The sequence below is a fragment of the Paramormyrops kingsleyae genome, chromosome 16 (genome assembly GCF_048594095.1).
Source record: "Paramormyrops kingsleyae isolate MSU_618 chromosome 16, PKINGS_0.4, whole genome shotgun sequence".
NCBI classification, from domain to species: Eukaryota; Metazoa; Chordata; class Actinopteri; order Osteoglossiformes; family Mormyridae; genus Paramormyrops; species Paramormyrops kingsleyae.
Window position 1 is genome coordinate 1,563,058 of NC_132812.1, and position 24,569 is coordinate 1,587,626.

The following is a 24,569-nucleotide window of genomic DNA, read 5'->3' on the forward strand; positions in this document are numbered from 1 at the left end:
CTGAGACATTAATGCTGTGTTATGCTACTAATCCAGTTACTGTTTACAGCTCAGATAAATGAATCTCAACATGATAGCTTTAACATGACTGTACCTACCGTAGCATTTTGAAATGAGCTCTGCACCCAGATCTAACATTGACCAAATTCCTTCTAACTGATCCCAAATTGCTTCTGGTTCTGGCCACCAGATTTATTTCAGGCTAGGGAGGTTTGGCGTCTCTGGCTGCCTGTCCTTCTTATCCGTGCCTATGTGTCTGTTTTATCTTGTCCTGCCTTCATGTCTGTTTGTGAACTCCCCTACAGTAATGCTGTTTTCGGTTCTTTGCAGGCCCGAGGCTCTATGTTGTGGCCCGTCGTTTGAAAGAGGCCTCCAGAGCTGGGGCCACGTTTGAGATGAGCTGTCAGGTGATTTCACAGCATTTGCTGGACCCAGGGTACTCTGTTCTGATCAGGATGGAGGAGTCCATCAGAAGCCAGCCCCGGAAGATTGCTTCCCTGAGCCCAGACTTGGTCATGAAACTAGAGGAGTGGAGTGAGCCCGATCGTCTGGACAGTGTGGTTATGGAGAAGATTGGACCCAAGGAGTTTCGGTTCAGATTATATGGTGCTATGGTGTCCGACCGTGGATTCTACTTCTGTGATGTGACAGCTTGGACTCGTGATGTGGGGAAGGCCTGGAGCAAGGCTGTTAATGCAGCGTCCAACAGAGTCCAGATTTCCTTCACCGACACAGGTGACTCTGTCTCAATTGAAGTCTGCATTCATGTGCCTTTAATTTCACTCCTGTTATTGGAAGGGCAGACTTCCTGGATTACTTACCTGGTGCCACTCCAGGTTTGTCGTTTATCTGTTACTGTTCATATCTGTACTCCGAGTTAACGACCCAGGTAACTTCCTCCAGTAGGAGGAAGCCACCTAGCCACCTAGAACTAGTTCTAGGTCCCTCTGTTGTTCAGTATACATGTCTGCTGCAATCTCCATTGTAAGGTTAAACAGTCCCTATGAGGTAGGAGGATCTTCCTGTGCCTAAATCCCACCTTCACCTCCTCCTTGTTAGGCAAAGGGTGGAATTTGGCTTAGCTGAAGTGCCTCTGTGCCACTCCCATGTCCACTTTAGTCATACCACGTAGGGCAGATTTCACCATTGTGAGTGGTAAGGCCCCCACCACCCAGTCTTGCTCTGTCAGATCTTGCACTGTGAATGGTGGCATTTGTGTCAGCTCATTCACACAAGTTCTTTGGTAATCTGCTGGTTAGCTGTGTGCTGGAAGGGTAAATTATTAGGCTTAATGATCACAAACCTAAGTATAGTACAGTGACAGCTGTAGAATGCAATTCTCATATCAATGCCACTTATAGTAATGTGACCATTAAGGGCTGAACCTGTCTTTAGAAGACAATTACTTTTACAGCTAACACTACAGTCGATCAAAGCACCTTTCATTCTCTTTGGGTTTTCATCACTAGGTCCCTCCTTCAATGTTTCCATTCACACGGATACAGCCAACGTCTATCCTGGGGAAACAACCAAGATGGAGTGCATCCTGGGATTGCTGGGAGCAGCTCCAAATGCAGGCAGGTGTCTCTTTTCCTATATATATTCTATGAAGTGGCCCCCTACCCAAATAATATCTCATCTCATCAGCAAGTATGCGGTCTTGTAACATCTTATATCTCAGGCACAAGGTGAGGAAGGGACAATCTCCTGAACCTAACCCCCTGTTCTCCTCCACTATGGCTTGCATACACAGGGCTACGAGAATGATTCCTGGTCTTAGAGGAATGTCATGCTGTTCAGCCAAATGGCTATTTCAATATTAGTTTAAATACTAGAACTCGTGGCCATAAGTGGAAATTAGCAGGAGAACATTTTAAAACGAATTTGAGGAACCACTACTTTACACAGCATGTACCCTTCCAGCACACAGCTAACCAGCAGATTACCAAAGAACTTGGGTGAATGAGCTGACACAAATGCCACCATTCACAGTGCAAGATCTGACAGAGCAAGACTGGGTGGTGGGGGCCTTACCACTCACAATGGTGAAATCTGCCCTACGTGGTATGACTAAAGTGGACATGGGAGTGGCACAGAGGCACTTCAGCTAAGCCAAATTCCACCCTTTGCCTAACAAGGAGGAGGTGAAGGTGGGATTTAGGCACAGGAAGATCCTCCTACCTCATAGGGACTGTTTAACCTTACAATGGAGATTGCAGCAGACATGTATACTGGACAACAGAGGGACCTAGAACTAGTTCTAGGTGGCTAGGTGGCTTCCTCCTAATGGAGGAAGTTACCTGGGTCGTTAACTCGGAGTACAGATATGAAATACTAGAACTTGTGGCCATAAGTGGAAATTAGCGGGAGAACATTTTAAAACGAATTTGAGGAAGCACTACTTTACACAGCATGTAGTTAGAGTATGGAATAGTCTTCCTGCTAGTGTAGCGCAAGCTACTGTAAAACCTTGGGTTCCTTTAAATCAGAGCTAGATAAGATTTTAACAACTCTGAGCTATTAGTTAAGTTCTCCCCAAACGAGCTTGATGGGCCGAATGGCCTCCTCTCGTGTGTAAATTTCTTATGTTCTTCTTATGTTCTTATGTAGTCAAACAGGACCTACCTCTCCTATATCCATGTTGGCTATCCCTCAGAATGTTATTTGAATCCAGGTAATCTACCATTTTCACTTGGATTATAGCTATATTTTGCTGGATTACTTCTATCCCATTTTTTGAATATGGCTGTTATACAGTATTAGCATGCTTCCAATCAGAAGGTACTACACCAGCAGATAAGGATTTCTGAAATAGTAAAGTTAATGGTTGGCTAATAATATAAATTATTATCTCTTTTTAAACTATAGATAAGATGCCATCTGGGCCCTGCAATTTATTTATTTTGATCTTAGCTAGACTTTGTACCACATCAGCCTCAGTTATACATCTATTGGTCATAGACGACGCTGTATTTGTACTTATTGGTGGTAGGTTACTCGTGTTCTCTACTGTGAACACCCATGTAAAATAATCATCAAACTAATTTACCATATCAATTTTATTTTCAATTATAAGGCCCTTACTATCCTGCAAATTAGTTATTTCATCTTTTAGAGCTATTTTGGAGTTAAAGTATTAGAAGAAACTTTTAATGTCATCCTTAGCCTCCAATGCAATCTTCCTCTCTACATTTCTCTTAGCGAGTCTAATGTTATTTTTTAACTCAACCTGTAGACTTAGATACTCCTGCTTTATTTTGAAATCATTAGTTATTTTCCATTTGTGGAACAGAGCCCTTTTTCTCCTGACTTTATTCTTAATTTCCTTAGTAAACCACCTTGGTTGTAGTTTCCTTGATTTAGTTTTGCTGAAAACAGGTATGAAGTCCTCTTGTACTTGCATGTCAGGGTCAGCCCCTCTTGTCCCACTCTGTTTCCCTTCCCTGTTTGGCCAGCAGGCGTTGCTGGTCATCCCGTTCTTCATGTTAGTCTTTGTTCTCCCCTGTTTCCTGTCTGGCCACATCGCTCAATGTGTTGAGCATGTGGTTGCTTGTGATCCTTGTCCTGTGTTCGAATCCCACCTCTTCTGTTTTTATATTTTGCTCCCTAGTGTTTCATTTGAGTTTCTCTAGTTCTTGTGTCTGATTTTGTAGTTGGTTTTGGTTTTGTTCCTTGTGCCCCTGCTTGTGTCTTTACCTGTTTGTAATTCCCTAGTGTTGGTTTATGTTTCCCTGTTTCCTTGGTTAGTTCTTAGTTTCCTTGTATTCCTCCTTTGATTTTATTAGTTTCACCTGTGCCCTGTTTTCCTGGTCTCTGTTAATTAGTCTCACCTGTTCTGTGTTCGTCTTGTTACCCAGTTTTGGCTTCTGTATTTAAGTCCCTGCTTCTGTGGCCTGTACTACGAAGCGGGGTAACTGGCTTATCAGGGTAACTTTGCGAGTAACTTGATGACGTGTGGTGTAACTTCGCGATTAACCCGTACTACGAAAGGTGGGTAGGTTTTAGTCGAGACATGTTGCTATGGCAATTTACCCTAAGTCTCAAAACTGCTCCGAGCAGTTTTTGTTCTTGTTTAAGTCGAGGTTTCTGCGTAAGCCAGCCCTATATGAGCACCGCCCCTCCCACTACAATTTCTCCGAAAACAATGCCGGCATACCTGGATGATCCGTACGACATTGGCGCGTGAATCGTGAGGGGCTCTCTCTGTTAATATGTATGAAATGGAGCAATGGCATATAATATGCATTCAATGTATTCATTAATAACTGTTACAGAGAAAGTTATTCTGAAAACCCAAGGGGTGTGCATTGTTCCCTGTTGTCCACTGATCAAAGCACACTTCACTAGATGTGCCTGTCTTGTCTAGTTTTAAAGATATTAACCCATTCATGTATTGTCGACTGCACAGTATACGGATACAAAAATTAATTAAAATTTGCATGTAAAGCAATCTGGGAAACAAAGGGGTGTGCAACAGTCGCCATGAGCCCAAAATACTAAACCACCATATATCATTACAACTGAAAGGACCTATATTATATTAGCGATTAACATGATTTGGCACAAATCACAAAATGTTTTGAAGCGGAAAAATAATCGGTGTGCATCGATGTCTGTGTACTGGACATCACAATTCTGTCATTAAAAACGGCCACCTTACTTAATTCCGTAAAGATATTAAAGCCAGAAAACTGAATATCGAATATGAGGCTAACTTAACCGTGGTGACAGGTTCCAAGTCGTTTTCTCACTACACATATGCTTCTTTTTTTCGTTTTGTCCTGTTGTAAATCATTTAATTGTTTGTTAAACAGTGGCTCACCTTCTATTAAGTGTCATATTAACAGACACCTTTTATTATTAGCTGTAAAACATAGAAACACGCTATTAGTGGAGGCTAGACACAACAAATCTTTCATAATGAGTAGAAATATAAATACATAGCCCTACCACTTGACATGATGTTTCTATATTTCATCTTGACTTGCTGCGACGAACGCTTTCCACTACTATTGCATTTGAAATCGGATCAGTTATTGTTAACATTAGGTTTCATTATGAGTAACATATAGTAATGGAACTTCAGGGAGCATTATATTACTTAGCAGCATATAATAGGTGACTTCTGAATTGTGTCGCATCTGTTAGCCTCTGTATTTATTAACAGTATTTCAATTCTTTTCAGAAAACACTACATTGTCTAATACTCGGGATATTTTAGACCACGCTTTATGACCGTGAAAATGTACGTATGCATTTTCTTTGTCGTCAATACGTTGCCAACAAGCCTGCCTGCTTTTGTTACCTGCAGTGGTATTGGACTTTCTTTAAAGGGTTGATTTAAACTCCTCATAACGCTGCATAATTAGCATGCAGTCTTCCTCCGTGAAACATATGGAGATCACGCTATGAGTCAAACGGTGCCTTGCGTTGCCGAACGTGCTCCATACAGTATATGTGAACGCGCACAAACTCCAATGCAGTTAACACCGATTTAACAAATCAACTTCTTAACTGGCGTCGTAGTACTGATTAGCCCCGATGGAGTCAACATGATTTTGTTAACCTCGCGTTCGCAAATTACCTCGGGGTTAAGTCTGATTTGGTTAAACCCCCTTCGTAGTACAGGCCACTGTTCTGTTCCCTAGTGGTTTGTTGATTGTTATGGTGATTGATTGTCTTAAATTTTGTGAGGTTGATCTGTATTCTGCTTACCTGCCCAGTTTTTGTTATTTGTGATTTGTAGTTTTTGTTATTTGTGATTTGTAGTTTTTGTTTATCCCCTTTAGTTTTTGACCCCACATGGTCCTTTGTTTTGTTAGTTCTTTCTTGTGTTTTTAGTTCAGTTAAATAAACCCTGTTTGTTTTCTTGGATCCGCCAGTGGGTCATTCACATTTTTTATGCCCTGGTCATGCCACGTTCCCGCACCTTAGCTGCCCGGATCCTTGACATTGCAACAATGTGCTTTTAAAAATTTCCCATGCCTCTTCAACAGTTTTGCTATTTAACTCCATTGAACTTACAGTTTCTAGTTTCGGTCTCAAACCATTAGCCTTCCCAGCATTGTATATTTTTGTTTTGGACTTTGCTCTTCGGACACTAAAATTAACCTCAAATTTAACCATGTTATAATCAGTAACGTCCAGTAGTTCTAATACTTCTAATTTTCCAATTCTATCCTGGTTATTAGAGAAAATAAGATCAAGAAGGGCTTCTCCTATGGAAGGGGTATTAATAAACTGAGTAAAAAAACAATCCTGTACTAATTCCACCATCTCAAGTTCATTTACAGAAGAGCCAGAGACTATGTGCCCCTGTATCCTAGGTAAATTAAAATCACCCATAATCACCACATCATTTTTATTACTCATAATCCAGAAATCGTCATGTAACACAGCTGGTTATGTTCCTAAAGAAATAATATATCAACAGTAATTCTTAATGGTAGAGGTGAACTGCAGTCTTGTGGTCAGATGAAGCTTGTCACCATTTTTTTATTGTCTGGAAGAAGTGAGAAGAGCATTACATTATTTCTAGCAGCCAGATGACTCAGGTCTCTACTGGCTGTGAATCAAGTGGGCGGGACTTTCTCACAGAAAGCCAGGTGTAGGCCTGTGTGAACCTTAACTTTTTATGAGAGAAGCTGGCAGGTGACTATGAGAATGCTTCAAGACAAACATTTCTTTATTGCTTTGAGGAAAACTATAAATAGGGTTCTTACACAAAAGTATAGCAGTATTTCACTTCCAACTTCAAGTTTGAACAATGCCCTGATAAGAGTCAGTGATCTTTACTTTCATTTGACCATTGTTCTGTGTCAGGACACATTCTGGGAATATGCGAGGAAATGGAGGTGTGTTTGTTTGAGAATGTTGCCAGTGATTCAGGGATCATTGTGGGGGTGGGGGGTTTCTGCACCTGTCATTTGAAACCTGTCCACACATGCTTGCCATTTGTGACCTACCTGCCATCTCTGCACAGAATGTTAAGCAAGACTGGGAAGAGATTGTGGATGTCAGTGGGTGTTTGTGTATTTTACCCTGAACAGAAGATTATACTTATTTAAAAAAAAATATGTTGACTTGCAAGCATATGATTTTAATATTGTTTTACATGATGATTACATCTGATATTCATTTGTCTTATTTATTTATGTATTTAAAAACAAGCTTTATCTCACATTTATCTACATTTGGAAAATAGTTTTACGTATCATAGTTCAACATCCAAACAAGCCCTTTTTATGGCCTCTAGGATAATCACAGTTTATAGTTTAAGTTTGTCTGTGGGTGCAATGATGTCAGACTAATGGGTCTTTTCAGCAAGGATAAATATTCAGATGTTTCAGCAGCAGAAATCTCCGGATGGCCTGTGATGTATCTCTCAGTGAGGCTTTGGTCCGTGGAGGTTCTGGCTTGGGACTGTGATTTTATGCTGCTGTTTTTTAGTTTGCGAATCTATGCCTGTGTGCTGACAGCCAGTTCCTGGTACAGGAGGCTCTGTGGCACCAGCCATGTTCTCATAGATAGCGATGGTTTATTATCAGTCCCAGAAGAACTCGGAGCAGCTTGTTGTCATGGGGGTCACATTGTCAGGCCTCGGGTACTTGCAGAAACCAAATACGGTCTCCATGGCTACGGCAGTGACTGGCCAAACGCCATCTCTTGGGTTGGACAGTGCTAGATAAGCAGAATGAACAGCCACAGTGTAAAATGAAACCTTTAATGTTAAATTAATCTGAGTTTATGTTTTTTTTTTTTTTTTTACCTTTTACAGACTACTAAATATTTTAGTGAAAGAATGAAGAGTTTGACAATAAGTCTCAGTGGATGGCACTTGACGATCCTGCCTTTCTTTCTACTGAGTGAGCACACTGTCACTCTTAGCCTGTGGTGCTGTCTGCTCATACAAATGTGGCCTACTTCCCTAGCCATTGACACAAATCTATAAATATCACAGTCTGACCATATCCTTAGAGAAAAGGACTCACTTTGACAATGCAACAGGAAATGTACAGGAAAATGCCCACTGGGTAGGTACCTGAGCTCTCTGAAGTATGATTGTGTAACTTCATGCTTAAAATTATTTTAAAATGGGTATGTTCTCGCTTTCATAGCTTTTGACTAAAGGGAATGTTAATGTAAAGTGTAAGCCATTTTAATGCTTATTAATGATTAAGGCTCAATGGTCATAATCGGTGTGGATTGCTGCATTGAATGGCTGTATTGGATCTTTGGGTTTTTATGCTTTTCTGTGGTGTGGCCCAAGGTGAGCACTTTCCCTAAGACATAATATGGTTTTCAGGCTTGACGCCTGTCTCTTATCTGATTGTCCCACTGCCGTGTTGGAAGACAAACCTCTGTGCTATGTGCTTTTAATTATGTAAGCACCTGCCTGTTCTTTATAGAGCTCACTATTTATTACAATGAAGGCTAACCCTGCATTTCTTGTGAAGGCAGTTGCACTGCTGAGAGTAGAAGCACCCCCCCTCCCCCATGAAGAATCCTCTTCAGCTTGTTTGCCATTTCATTCTCTCCACTACATCTTATCTTAACCTCCACAGAAAGTCATTGACAAATAATAGTACGATATGAGAGCTGGCCCATAGTGAAGGTGTGGTACAGTGGGACAAAGGGTTGTTTCCAAGTGAGTGCCCCCTGTTGGTGTCCTTTGGGGTTGTTTGCAGTATAATTATTTTGAGCTTTCATACACCTTTAAAAAAAGAATTTGAACAGACATTACCCAATGCAAGAGACCTCTTCCAGGGAGAGGAATAAGTATGGCAAATTACAGCTACTTCTATTCGCTGAGTTAAATAATATTCAATAGAAAACTAGAGTATCACTTGAGATTTTTGTTGGTTGCATATTGCAGATCCAAGATCATTTGTTTGACATTTTTATCATCTTCTGGTCAGCAACTCAGTATAACGAGGTTCCTGTCTCCTTGGACGCAGTCTCACGGCTTGTCTGTACCTCCCTCAGGTGACGTGTCATACGAGGTGCAGTGGTATTTGAGCTCCCACCATGCTTCAACTGGTGCTACCCTGCTGGCCAGCATGGACCGCTGGGGTGTGGTGAGGAAGAGCCCCAGGAACAGCAGCAGTGACTGCAGCCTGGAGCGGGCAGATGCCCAGACATTCAGGCTTAGTGTCCACCAAACACAGGACTTGGACGCTGGTGAATACCACTGCAGAGCCACACCCTGGCTGCGATCACCTGCCGGCACCTGGACCAGGGGCAGTGAGCTCACCTCCACTAGGATCTTCCTCATTGTCCGTTTTGCTTGTAAGTATAACCGTGCCTGCATTTGCAAATGTGTTTGCAATAGGCAGTGTGTACTTGTACTCTGTTACTGTGTAGTAATACAGTCGACCCTTGCATATTGAGGGGGTTAGCGGCACAGGCCCCCCACAATCTGGAAAAACCTTATAAAAATTTTTTTGGTCCCCTTGGTGAGTCAAATGAGCATGCGAGTAGGGCACAGAAAAGCGTTTTGGATTTTTGTGCAGATTAGGGCACTAAAAAGACACAAAATTATACAAGAAACACAAGATACGTAGATCACTGCGAGATATCACACCAGAAGCTGCCGCAAATACGTTTGTCCTCCTCCAGACTAGCTTTGAACATAGATTGTATGATTTATGATTTGCTAAATGTTTTGTGTGCCATCAGTTGGCCTTCGTGTGTTGTCTGTGGCTTTCACAAAAATTCAAGAAATTCCCAAAAATGCCCATTTAATATCCTGTGGTGACCCCACAATATGTCAAAACCATGATGGGGAACATCGCAAAGCAGAAGGGTCGAATGTACAGTACTTAGTTTTTTCCTATGTGTCCATGCCTCAATAGCAGTCTCTGCAATTTCTAAGTAAGTTAGCCTGAAATGTGGGTGTGTGCATGTGCTTGGGATGCATGAGGCTGGCCTCTGTTAAGCTAATTGCCTGTGTGTCCGTGATTTCAGTGTGGGACTCCATGAAGTTGCCCCTGCTCTATGGGCTTGGGGCCACCCTAGCGGTCGGCCTTTTCTCCCTTCTGCTAGGCCTTATGTGTGCCCACTGCTGGTGCCGGAATACTTCACGCACGCCTCACCGCCCATGCAACAACCTCATTGCCCTGGAAATGGATTAAGAGGAACTGCCTCCAAATCAGCAACAAAAGCTCAATAGCATCATCCCACACATTGTCTGAAACTCTGCAGCAGAGTAACATGGAAAACTTGGGCTAGGCCTGCCACTGTCAGAATGATTTACTAATCATATGGATATTAGGTGATGCCTTCTGCCTTTACTCTATGTAATACAGAGATGACTCTGCTACAGACTTTTAATGAAAGGAGGGAGGAGTTGAAGCCTGATCTGGTGAAAGTGCTGATTTGTGCCAACTCTCTCCCACTACTCAGAGCACTATGCTGATGATCTTATAACTTTACTAAAGTCTTAGCGTAGCATTTGCTCCGATGATGAAGGAATATCCATCGAAACATAGCCTCTGCTCAAGTCCACACAGATTCCCAAATGGTTTAATTCCACAAGACAAAGATAGAAATAAAGATAACAAATTCAAGGACAGTCACTGAGCTTACTGATTTCCATAGGGGGCACTGCTCTGTTCTACTTGGGCTGTTGGCAGAATGAGCAAAGTACACGTACTAGAGTATAGGCCTGTGGCACAAGCTGAAATGTGTGCATCAGTGCACACATGCTACACGCTGGCACCACACATACACAGACTGTGCCAGCACCAGGTGAGTTCCTGTCAGCCTCTCCGGAGCCAAAGACTGCTTTTATGGCGGCCTTTTTATGTGTGATTGAGTTGACTGTTCTGTATTTTTGTTAGTCTCATTGTTTTATCATCTTCTGGTTTGCAACTCAGTGTAAGGTTTTCTCTTTTATTTTATGAATCATAAATAAATATTGAAGATTTTTTTCTTAGGATTTTGTACCTGAACTTGTGTTTTTTCTACCTCTTGGGAGATTCAGCTGCCTTTTTTGTTTGCTTGCTTGTTTTTTTGTAGACTTTGTCAAATAATCTTCACTCAGTATGCTCTCAGAAATTGATATCACAATACAGAAAATTTTCTCATTAATTTAGTTTTATTAGGGAGCTTAATGTATGCTAAACATGTCAGGAAAACATCTGTATGTTGGTTACTAGCATATTAACGGTTAAGCTTTCAAGTTCTGTTAAATTTAGTTTTTGTTTCTGTCATTAAAAAAGACATTTTAAACGTGCTAACTGTGTTCTGATTTGCTTTGGAAATAGAAATAACATTTAACTAAAATTACTATGCTTTATTTCTGGTTGGAGGTAGGTCCCCTTGAAAAATCCCTCCCATGAACTGAATCTATAATCTTTCTTTAAATATACTGATCAACTTTTTTTTGTTATATAATTCAAAATAATTGAATCCTACAGTATTGTTTGTGCTGAGTTCAAAACTCCAAATCTCAAATCAGAATTTACCTATCACGCACGGATTTTGAGTAACACACAATTAAACCTTACACTATACGAATAGTAGTGGTCAAAAATCATCAAGGAAACTAACAAACATCATACATTGGACAATTAAATACGTAACTGGAGCGACAATTGAATAAAGTTCTCTAAAAATTGGAAATGTTTCTATAATTTTGGCCACTAGTATCTACAGTAGATGTGGAAGTGAGTCATCTTAAAGACAGAAGTGTATGATTTTCTGCTGTACTTGGTTTCAGGAACATTCCCCTTTAAGGGCCCAGCAGAAATCAGCGAGCATACTGGGGCCCATACATTCTGAAAGTTATTCTTGATTGCTTTGGAGCATTTCTCAAATGACAATTAACATTTGCAACAAGTGTAATTTCCACACCATACTGTCACTTTCATACAGCAGATCATAATTTTTCATTGCTTCGCACAAATTTCCAAATGTTTTAGTACGTAAATTCGAATGGTTTTGTACAACTATCATCATTTCGCGTACTTTTCAGATGCTTTAGTCTTGTTGGTCAAAACAGGTTATGTCTTTTCCCATTGTAATAATTTAACACCTAAAATTGTGATCATCATGTTAGCCACCCCATGCAAAACAGTCAACCTAGCTTTCAAAATTATATTTAAATATAATCCATAAATTGCGTTATATGGCATTGTTGTGTTTTTGGTTTCCACAGTACATGATTTTGTTGTTCTTGTATTGCCATTTTGATATTTTTGTGTTACAGAGTGCTGTGTGACTTTTTTGTTTGCTATTGTACTGTGTCTTGAGATCTGGAAAATACATGAAAGTGCTTTGTTTTACAATTTTTCTCAATCGCTTTGGTGAATTTCTCAGATCAGAATTGAAATTCTCAAAACTACTTGTTCAAACTCCATATCTGATTATTAGTTGTGCACATCATAACAGCAAATTCCCATTGTTTTGAACAAATAGCAAATGCTTTGTACATCCATGCAACTGATTGTGTACAATTGTCTGCTGTTTTTTCCGTTCTCATTTGCTTTTGTCATCAAAATTCGTTATGTTCGTTCGCTGTTAATCAGTCCTTCCACTCAAAACATCTACTCATTATATCATTGTTTTAGTCATTCTGTGCAAAAATGATGAACTAGTTGTCATAATGTGTCTAGCATATTTATTTAGTATTATGTATTTGGTAAATCTGAAATTTATAACAGTATTGAGTAATTGGTCTCAGGTGACACTTAACCTATAATCATGAGGCATTAGCTGAACCAACGATCAACCAATTTTCTACAATTGTTCAGAGGTGAATTCCATGAACCTTCAATTTACTGTAGCATATACAGTACATGTACTGTATACAAAGCATAACAGAGATTACTGAAACATTTTCCTACATGGTAATGGACCAACCACAAGCTAATGAACAGGCACAACAGCCTGGAAGAAGGTGAGTTAGGATGCTTGGTACTGTAGAAGAATAAGGAGACAAAATAGCGGTAGAGGAAGAGGGGCCAAGTACACAGGGTTGTTTCTGATGAAATAAGGGTCACCATTGTGGACCACATTGTCAATCATGTTCTCACAATGGCTGAGGCTGGTCAAAGGGTACAGCCAAATATTGGGCGAACTATTGTGTCCTCAATCATACAATCATTTGTATGATTGAGAACAGGAGGGTACTATGTTACGACCGGCTCAAAGCCGCAACAAATCAAATGGGGCAGACGCATAAGTAACATTGTGAGTTAAAAGGGTTTTAATGAAATAACAAAAGAAAGTAGAATATAACACAAGCACAACATAAAAGAAAAAGTTATGGCAGGCCATGGCATCCACGACTCAACCCAGGAAACCGCAGCCGGCAGCAGCTCCCGGCAGCCAAAGGTGCAGACCAGCCTCCAACAAGTGCAGCAACACAGAAAACAAAAGAAAAGGGGGAAAAAGTTAACAAACTGCAGGGTCTTTAAATGATTGCCCAGGTGCACAGGGCCCAGGTGCGCCTGGTCAATCAGATTAGACCCCGCCCACAATCACCTAAAACAATAACAAAACCCATAGACCACAGGCTAAGAAAGCCAGGGTCGTCACACCCCCCTCCATAAAAAAAAACAAAACCCAAAGGGGAACTTCTGTTTCCCCAAATCACCTACTCACCCAATCACACAGGGGCACGAGACAAGGCATCAGCCATTACATTGTCAGATCCCCTAATGTGGTGGATACGCAAGCAATATGACTGCAGAAAAAGGGACCAACGGACCAACCTTTGATTAGGGCACGTCAGCGAGTTCAAAAATGTCAAGGGATTATGATCCGTGTAGACATCAATGGGGTAACCTGACCCCAAATACACCTGAAAAAAACCCAAAGCCCACACCAAAGCCAAAGCTTCCTTTTCGATGACGGAGTAGTTAAATTGATGCTTGTTAAATTTCCTAGAAAAATAACAAACAGGCTTACTCACCCCATGGTCATCCAACTGAAGCAGCACAGCCCCTGCACCCACCTGACTGGCGTCCACCTGTAGCTGGAACGGTTTGTCAAGCTGAGGAGCTGCCAGCACTGGTGCAGAGCACAATAAAGACTTTACATTATCAAATGCCTGCTGACAATCTAAACCCCAGGTGAATTTCCTACTGCCCTTTAACAAATTGGTCAGGGGGGCTACGACAGACGAAAAATTCCTACAAAAACCACGGTAGTATCCTACCAAACCGAGGAAGCGCATGAGCTCCCTCTTAGTTGACGGTGGTGGACACTGCTGCACAGCCAACACTTTAGCCTGTAAGGGTCTGACCTTACCCTGCCCCACTATCTTTCCCAAATAGGTGACAGTGGCTTTGGCGAACTCACACTTCGCTAAATTGACAGGATTGGACACAGGTTTGGGAGGACTTCTCCCTTGCATTGACTATCGAGTCCTCAACACCATCTCCGTGAAAAGATGGGGACCCCTGCTGCTGATCCCATCAGCACTCGAACAGCTTAGAAGGGCCACAGTTTTCACTAAACTGGACCTCCGTAGTGCCTATAACCTTGTGCGAATTAGTCAAGGTGACAAGTGGAAGACCTCCTTCATCACCAATACAGGCCAGTATGAGTACTGGGTGATGCCTTATGGGTTAGCTAACAGCCCTTTCTGTATTCCAGGCCTTCATGTATACCGTGTTTCGGAATATGGTGAACTGGTTCGTGGTCGTCACCGACCCAGTCCACGAGATACTGGAGCTGCCCCCGACGTCTCCGCGGATCCTGGAGGCTGCAGATCCGGGAGGAGGGTCCCTCCTCAGCCACGGACGCGTAATGTAAAATATTGTAAAGCTTCAAAGTATAGAGTTTGCAGTAACTTGCTTTTCTATATATTTTCATTACATAGTTGATGTATTGTACACTAGTATGGTCATGCCCACAGGGGTGGGGCAGCGCAGCAGCAGGCAATCGCTGCCTAATTAATGGCTCTATTTAATACGGAATTCCCTGAAATCGCGAAGTATTGTTGCCATGTTAATGACGCAAACTGAGCATTTCTTTGTCCATTGTCTCTCCCACTTGCCCTGCCTGTCTCGTCCTGCCCTACCTCCCTGCCCTGCCTGCCATCCCTGCCCTGCCTTCCTGGTCTACTCTAGTTGTTCCTCCCATCCCTTCATCTCCTCGTCCCGTGTCTAAACGTAGGATTGACCTTCCCGGCTCCTGACCCACCGCGACCAACCCGACCACACTTTTGGATTTTTCCTCAGGACTTTGGTGTACCTGGTTCCCTTATTAAAGTGTTCTCCTGCATTTCGGGGTCTGCCTCTTCCCTGATTGCGAAGCCTGACAGAATACTTCGCCTGTATAATTTGGACCCCGCAGAGAACCAGAGGCTGCAGCAGCAGGTTGACCAGCTAACCACCCTCGTCTCTCAGCTTATGGAGGGACGGGCTGCCCAGGCTAACCTACCTGCTTCCCCACCAAGGGTGTCCACTTCTGTGCCTGTCGCAATGCCTGAGAAATATGAAGGCAACCCAGATCATTGCCAGGCTTTCGTCATGCAGTGCAGGCTGTTTATTGAGGAACACCCTGAGCGCTTTACTGATGAGACTGCCCGAGTTCGCTTTGTCATCTCGCTCCTCACAGGACTCGAACGTGATTGGGCTACAGCCCTGTGGATGGATGACAGTCCACTCCTAGATTCAGTATGCGAGTTTCAGCAGGCATTTAAGGGGATCTTCAATCATCCCGCCATCGGAGAAATTATTTGACCTCAAGCAGAATTTGCGCTGGAGTTCCGCACCATATCAGTGGGGCTTCGCTGGCCAGAGGAGGTTCTGAGGATTCTCTACCGACGCCTTCTGAACCCGGAGATATAAGATGAGCTGACGTATCCCAAATTGACTGGAGTACAAGTAACCGCATGGTCGCCCCTTTGTCTTCTCCAATGTATGGCCCTGCCTTGCTGTGTCTCTTCAGTTGAGAGCCCTGAACCAGAGGACCTTTCTCAGATTCTGGCCGAGTATGCGGATTTTCACGATGTCTTCAGTAAGGCCCTGTCATTTCAGCTACCTCCCCATCGAGAGTGTGACTGTGCCATCGACCTCCTAGAGGGGGCATCACTTCCAAAGGGGCGCCTGTACAGGAGGAGGAGACCATGGAGACCTATATACACAAAGGGCTCCAACAAGGTATCATTCATCCTTCTATATCACCGGTCTTAGCCGGATTCTTCTTCGTGAAGAAGAAGGATGGAGGACTTCTCCCTTGCATTGACTATCGAGTCCTCAACACCATCTCCGTGAAAAGATGGGGACCCCTGCTGCTGATCCCATCAGCACTCGAACAGCTTAGAAGGGCCACAGTTTTCACTAAACTGGACCTCCGTAGTGCCTATAACCTTGTGCGAATTAGTCAAGGTGACAAGTGGAAGACCTCCTTCATCACCAATACAGGCCAGTATGAGTACTGGGTGATGCCTTATGGGTTAGCTAACAGCCCTTTCTGTATTCCAGGCCTTCATGTATACCGTGTTTCGGAATATGGTGAACTGGTTCGTGGTCGTCTACATTGATGACATCCTGATGCCAGCTGTATGGGACGGCATAATCCGCTTGTCACCCAGATATATAAAATTTCCTTACACTGTGGTTGAACAGGCAAATATTAAAGCTCAATTTGCAGCGATGTCCGGTTTTCCCAATGTAATCGAAGCTATCGACTGCGCACACATTGCTATAAAGTCACCTTCAGATAACGAATTTGCTTATGCTTATGTAAATAGAAAACACTTTCACTCTATTAATGTACAAATTACGAGCGATTCGTACATGCGTCTCATTAATGCATGGGCGTTGCCGCCATTAAATCTGAGGTGGACGTGTCACATTTCATAATTATTCGTTTGTATCACCCCACATTCAACATAAAACATTAGTTTTATGCCAGTGTGTCCCCCCCGGTGGTAGAGCGCACTGTAGGGCAGCTTTAAGGCTGTTACCGCTGTCTGGACAAGACTGGTGGGGTGCTGCTATAGCCTACATGCAGTCCGCAAAAAGTGTGTCACATTGTGCATGCATGTAGCATGTTGCATAATCTGGCACAAAATCGTGGCTTGCTGGTATCTGAAGAGCTTAGGCAAGATGAACCTGACTCTGAGCCACCAAATTTTCCACCAAATGGAACAGCATTACAACGTAAGTATCACACAGCGTATCATTTAGATGTTTTAATTCATTGGAAACATCTTACAGCATTCACAATTTCTTTTTGTGACTGCAGTACAGCTTCAGTCAGCACACGGCCGGATGGTCGCCCCCTGGTTTCTGAGGCACGAGAATGTGTGCAGCCAGTGCCCAAAGATGTGCTCAGCACAGCAGCACCATCATCACCTGTTTCGTCCTCGGCACTGGGGGAACCTCTTGTACTATTGTACTAAACAAACAGAATGAACGAAAGTAACACCGCATCTGTGCCCTACGTGTTATTCATAAACATGCAAGTAATTCAAACAAGTATGGTACGAGAAAAACTCACCCGCGCTGACAACGTTCACCCAATAAAAGTGTGTCCCCGATCATGGCAGCAAAGTTGCTCAAAGGGTGAATTCCGCTACCTCCGCCTGTGCTGTTAAGACTCTTACGGTGAGTGGCTGCTCATTTTTTCACGTCGATTTTAATGTCCGACCACTTCTTTTTAATTTTGGCCACCGTACGAATTTCGGAACCAACACTTTTAACTGACTCCGCCACGCTGTGCCACTCCGTCAACTTTCGTTTATTGCTGATGCCACTTAAACCAAATAATTTAACTTTTCTTTTCTCGATTTCTGTTAAAGTGTTCTCTTGCATTTCGGGGTCTGCCTCTTCCCTGATCACGAAGCCTGAGATGTATATTTACTGTATGTTTTTTCTCCATTTTACAGTACTGTCCAAATAGGACTACTGTACAAGACTACACTGTAAAAAAAATGATGTGTTTTTACAACCAAAGTATTGCAAAAATTAACAGACAATTTCTGTTTTTTAAAAAGACATTTATAAGCCTGTAAATTATCTATTTACTCCTGTATTTTAACAGTGGTATTTTTAATTAACAGAAATTGTCTGTAAATTGATAAAAACTTAAGATTACTGTTATTTCACAGAGATTCCCATTATTTTACAGTTTTTCTCCATTGGTTTGGCTCATTTCTTGAAACAGAAATGACATTCTCAAAATAACATGGACAAATCTCCAAACCACCTTGCAATTGTTCACAACAGAATGGCATTTCTCATTGATTTCATCAAATTGCAAATGCCTTAGTACATGTCTCAAGTGTCTCAGTGCATCTTTGCAAATGGTTAAGTACAAGTAGCCTGCAGTTACCACAATGAGCCCACATTTGGCACATTTTCCAAATAAATAGATCTTGCTGATCTAAACTGATTAGCTGATTTTCAGTCTAATGGTTGTTCTCTCCAAAACATGTCAGCATGATTTCATCGTTTAAGTCATCATATGCACAATAGTCTGTTCAAATGTCAAAATTAGTCAAGAACATAATACCATGAACATCATATATGATGTTTGCCTAAAAACTGCAACAGAAAACTGTCCTTAGTGTTTCTCCCTCCTCTTTGTGTCAAATACTCCCTGCAGTACCTCTGCATAGGCCTGTACCCCAGGTTTGGAACCACTGGAGTAGTGGCCAGTAGCAGGCTATATTGAACTTGTGGAGGAGAATATAGAACAATCCTATGTAATTTTCTATTTCTGTTGTGTATGACTCCTCTATATGACTGATTTGATTTTTTTACTCTATTGTAGAGAATAATGGCATTGGAAGGGAATGAAACACCTCACATCCTCGTGTTTGTTGATGAGGCTGGTTTCAACCTGGCCAAGGGCCGCAGACGTGGCCGTAACATCATTGGTCAGCGGGCCACGGTGGATGTCCCAGGTCAGCGAGGGGGCAATTTTACAATGTGTGCTGCCATATCTGAGAATGGTGTGGCCACACACATCCCCAGTTTAGGTCCATATACAGTTTTTCTCAATTGCTTTGGCTCAGTTCTCAAATGATTTTTTTATTTCCCAAAACATTAAGTTCAGATCTCTGAACAATTCGCTTCTTTTTCACATCAGATTGGAATTTCTTATTGATTTGAGCAAATTGCAAATGCTTTGGCACATGTGTGCAAAGAGTACATACAACTGTCTGCAGTTTGGACAACAAATAATTGCATATGGCTTGTTGATCAAAACTGATGACTCGATTCTCACTTACACTGTCAAACACTTCAGAACTTCTCAGACATTTTTTATTGTGTAAGCCATCACATTCAAAACGATCTATTCAATTATCATAATTAGTATACATGAATGTATATTCTAAAATATATCTGACATTGACATTGTTTGTAATGTCTGCTAAATTGGCACATGACCTCTAATTGCAATCGCAATCTAATTGCAAATTACCTCTAATATGAATCAACCATTTAACCATTTAACCAATCAACTTTGGGAGTATATATATGTAGATTGCCCACAGCACAATCACTGCTGTAGAATTTTTTGAGAATGGAGGACGTTCACAACCCTGAACTGCAGCAACATGCTCGTGGAAGAGCAATTGGAAGGCGTGTAAGAATACGTGGTGGTGGTAGAGGAAGAAATAATCGAGGAAGAGGTGGAAATAGAAGAGTCAGAGTCTCTGATGAAATCAGAGCCACACTTGTGGATCATGTCATAAATCATGGTTTTACAATGGAAGAGGCTGGTCGAAGAGTACAGCCTAATGTAAACAGGTCCACAGTGTCATCAATTGTGCAAACCTTTCGTAGGGAAAACAGGTAAATATGTATTTCTTTGTTTTACAGTATGTAAAGTATTTTTACAGTATAAACAACAATATTGTAAAGGTAAATGCAAGTCTATTTGTTTATTCTATAGAACTGCACGACAACCTCACGCTGGTGGCAGAGCAGCAGTATTTAACCAACTGCAAGAACAAGAAATTTGCAACATGGTCATAGCCAACAATTCCATCAGGCTAAGAGATCCAAAGTGCAATCATAAATGACAATAAGGTCTTTGCAAATATAAATTCTGTCAGCATTTCCACCATAGACAGAGTTTTAAAAAGACATCAGATGACTATGAAACAGCTCTATAAGGTGCCATTTGAGAGGAACAGTGAAAGAGTCAAGGCGTTGCGGTACCAGTATGTCCAGGTAAACCATTGGTGTGCACTTAGTGAGTTTTCCTGTATTTCTAAGATGCCTGTATTACTTTACTGTAAGTTTCAGAAACCCATAAGAAAATACATTTACTGTTACATTTTTTCCTGTGTTTCTTCATAGAGAATCATGGAGTTAGAAGTACATGAAACGACCCACATTCTTGTTTTTGTGGACGAGGCTGGGTTTAATCTGTTCAAAGGCCGGAGACGTGGTCGCAATCTCATTGGACACCGAGCCACAATTGACACACCAGGCCAACATGGGGCCAATATTACAATGTGTGCTGCCATTTCAGAGAACGGTGTGAGCACACATATTCCACACATTGGGCCCTATAATACCCAACTTCTCCTGGCCTTCCTAAATGCACTTCACAGAGACCTGATTCCAGAACAAGAAAGAGGTTTAGTTAGACCACATTTGCCTAATTCTGTTGTTGTCTGGGATAATGTCAGCTTCCACCAAACCAACAGTGTTAGGGACTGGTTTGCTGCACATGAAAAGATAACAGTGGAATTCCTTCCACTATACTCTCCATTCTTAAATCCAATAGAAGAGTTTTTTTCAGCATGGAGGTGGAAAGTGTATGATCATAGACCACAAAATCAGATGTCTTTGTTGGATGCCATGAATGCTGCATGTGAGGACATCACAGCTGACCATTGCAGGGGATGGGTGCGGCATTCAAGGCGGTGTGTGGCAATGGAAAACATCAGATGTGATGTTGATGAAAATCTTTGGCCTGACCAACGTGAGCGACAAGATGTCCACCAAGAATAATTTTTTTTTTTTTTCCCCATGAATGTTGTTTGTTGTTTTTGTGTATTTGTGGTAATACACAAATATGAAATGTAAAGTGAAATCTTGTTACTCTTGTCAGTTACTTTACATGTACAGTAATACACTTGTATTGTGTATATACTGTACACATGAAGTACAAAAATAAACACTGTACAAATACAAATGTTCATAGACTTTTTTTTCTTCTTCTACATACTATTGACTTTTCTCAACAAATATGAGATTTTTGTTTAAACCCTTAATTTTCATGGTTGCCTGTTGTGGTGAAAAAACAACTAAACATTTTGACCAGTGTGGCTCACACAATGACAAAAATACTTTAGATTTTGGTGGCCTTGGCCAAATTATTGACACAATAACTAGGTTTTGAAGCATGAATTAAATGTTTTGGGTGAGTAACTACACTCACCTAAAGGATTATTAGGAACACCATACTAATACGGTGTTTGACCCCCTTTCGCCTTCAGAACTGCCTTAATTCTACGTGGCATTGATTCAACAAGGTGCTGAAAGCATTCTTTAGAAATTTTGGCCCATATTGATAGGATAGCATCTTGCAGTTGATGGAGATTTGTGGGATGCACATCCAGGGCACGAAGTTCCCATTCCACCACATCCCAAAGATGCTCTATTGGGTTAAGATCTGGTGACTGTGGGGGCCATTTTAGTACAGTGAACTCATTGTCATATTCAAGAAACCAATTTGAAATGATTCGAGCTTTGTGACATGGTGCATTATCCTGCTGGAAGTAGCCATCAGAGGATGGGTACATGGTGGTCATAAAGGGATGGACATGGTCAGAAACAATGCTCAGGTAGGCCGTGGCATTTAAACGATGCCCAATTGGCAGTAAGTGGCCTAAAGTGTGCCAAGAAAACATCCCCCACACCATTACACCACCACCACCAGCCTGCACAGTGGTAACAAGGCATGATGGATCCATGTTCTCATTCTGTTTACGCCAAATTCTGACTCTACCATTTGAATGTCTCAACAGAAATCGAGACTCATCAGACCAGGCAACATTTTTCCAGTCTTCAACTGTCCAATTTTGGTGAGCTCGTGCAAATTGTAGCCTCTTTTTCCTATTTGTAGAGGAGATGAGTGGTACCCGGTGGGGTCTTCTGCTGTTGTTGTCCATCCGCCTCAAGGTTGTGCGTGTTGTGGCTTCACAAATGCTTTGCTGCATACCTCGGTTGTAATGAGTAGTTATTTCAGTCAAAGTTGCTCTTCTGTCAGCTTGAATCAGTCGGCCCATTCTCCTCTGACCTCTAGCATCAACAAGGCATTTTCGCCCACAGGACTGCCGCATACTGGATGTTTTTCCCTTTGCACACCATTCTTTGTAAACCCTAGAAATGGTTGTGCGTGAAAATCCCAGTAACTGAGCAGATTGTGAAATACTCAGACCGGCCCATCTGGCACCAACAACCATGCCACGCTCAAAATTGCTTAAATCACCTTTCTTTCCCATTCTGACATTCAGTTTGGAGTTCAGGAGATTGTCTTGACCAGGACCACACCCCTAAATGCAATTAAGCAACTGCCATGTGATTGGTTGATTAGATAATTGCATTAATGAGAAATTCAACAGGTGTTCCTAATAATCCTTTAGGTGAGTGTACATTTTGCAGACAAACTATAAAGTTTTGAAGTTCCTGAAAACAGTTGTGACATTTGCACTCACAGTTTAGAGAATGTTAAGACTGTTTCGAAAAATGTGCCAAAGCAATTGAGAAAAACTGTAACACTCAAAAACTCCTCATTTTCTTGGACCGTCTTTATACACATCTGGTCCCAGAAAATGAGAGAGGTCTCGAAGGGCCTCACCTACCACACTATGTGATCGTGTGGGACAATGTAAATTTCCACCGTGGGCCGCTCATCAGGGCCTGGTTCACCACCCATCCAAGGATGCTCATGGAGCTACTACCACCATACTCTCCTTTCCTCAATCTCATTGAGGATTTTTTTTCCGCTTGGAGGTGGAAAGTGTATGAACATCAGGCTCAAGACCAGAGATCCCTGCTCCATGCAATGGATGCTGCGTGCGAGGACATCACAGGGGATCAGTGTAGGGGATGGTTGAGACATTCGCGCCGTTTCTTCCCTTGCTGCATCGCAAGGGAAAATATCTGCTGCGATGTGGATGAAAATCTATGGCCAAACAGAGAGCAGCACATGGATGGCCAGGAGGATGAGGATGGTGGCCAGGAGAGGGAGTGTGACGACAGCAACCAGTTGAAAGTGTTACTGTGGTTGTGAAACTTTATTTACTGTAAGCCCTACTGTAGGCTAGATATAATTTTTCTTGTTTTTTGTTTGTGTTTATATTTCATACATGTACAGTAACTGCATTACCAGTATTGTCACGCTCGGGTAAGAAGGGAAACGGAGATCCAGAGGTGCAGGGAAATGGAAACTTTAATGAAACTAGCGGAGGACCCTTTCTGGTGAGCGAGGTCCCTGCCCAGAACCGGAGCACTCTCTCCCCCGAGGGGGTGCAGAGGTGGACAGTCGTGGGGAGAGCTCCGATCCTGGTCGAGGACAGCCGATGTCGAGGAACAAAGGGGGCGCGCTGAAGTCGTGGTCGAGGTCCGGTAGCAGGGTTCGTTAACAGGGGATTCCGTCTGACAGAGAGGCACAAGACCGGGGCACAAGCGGATGGGGAGACAGCGAACGCCGGGCTCAGCAGGGCAGGGAGGCTAAGGACGGGAATGGGTCTGAAGGAGGAAGGAAAGCAGGTAAGGATTGGACACAGGGCAAACAGGCAGGACGGGGCTAAACGGGTAAACGAGAGACAGGAGTAACGCTCAGTACGGCTTCTATTCATCGGCTCAATACTTCGCAAAGAACGATCTGTGACCGCTCAGCTTATAAGGAAGGTTGATTGGAGGCAGAAGGGTTGCACCCGTCGGGTCCCGCCCCCGTGGGCGTGACAGAACCCCCCCCCTGACGGCCGCCTCCCGGAGGCCGACGACGTTTGCAGGGGCGCCCCCTGGGACGTGGGGCCGGTTTACCGGGATGGGACTGGTGGAAAGCAGCCCTCAGAGCTGGATCCGCGACTGCGGAGGCTGACACCCAACTCCGATCTTCCGGGTCATCACCGACCCAGTCCACGAGATACTGGAGCTGCCCCCGACGTCTCCGCGGATCCTGGAGGCTGCAGATCCGGGAGGAGGGTCCCTCCTCAGCCACGGACGGCAAACTCTCTTTGGCCCTCTCTCCCCCTCAGGTGCCCTCTCTCCCCCTCACTGTTTGCAAGATGCCCTCTCTCCCCCTCACTGTTTGCAATTTTTATTGAACCACTAGCAGCAGCAATTAGACAGGCTATAGTGATTAAAGGCATCAAATGCAAGAATGTGGAACATAAGGTCAGTCTTTATGCGGATGATGTGTTACTTTTTCTCCAGCATTCACAAACCACTCTCTCTGAGGTAATTACATTAATAAACTCTTTCTCAAGAGTCTCAGATTATTCAATAAACTGGTTAAAATCTACAGTTCTTCCAATTAACTGCTCCTTTCAGAACTCTTCCTCCACTCCACTGCAATCTGGGGATATTAAATATTTAGGTATTAATGTTTCACCTAGGCTGGCAGACTTAACTAAA

The 24,569-nt window shown here is 42.6% G+C and overlaps 1 protein-coding gene across 7 annotated transcripts in view; it reads left to right on the forward strand.

Annotated features, from left to right (window-relative positions):
- Positions 1-21,102, forward strand: part of ptgfrnb (prostaglandin F2 receptor inhibitor b) — a 40,278-nt gene extending 19,176 nt beyond the window's left edge. For 2 of the 7 annotated variants that reach the window (XM_072700234.1, XM_072700235.1), the window contains exons 6-9: positions 331-735; positions 1,470-1,577; positions 8,986-9,288; positions 9,967-11,236. In XM_072700234.1, the coding sequence (XP_072556335.1) occupies positions 331-735; positions 1,470-1,577; positions 8,986-9,288; positions 9,967-10,133 (983 nt within the window). In that variant the 3' untranslated portion in view covers positions 10,134-11,236. Of the gene's footprint in view, positions 1-330; positions 837-1,469; positions 1,578-8,985; positions 9,289-9,966; positions 11,237-15,080; positions 17,568-18,735; positions 20,145-20,273 lie in introns of those variants that run through there. The other 5 variants (XR_011982882.1, XR_011982883.1, XR_011982881.1 and 2 more) reach the window with 5 other exon arrangements.
- Positions 21,103-24,569: the final 3,467 nt, after the last annotated feature.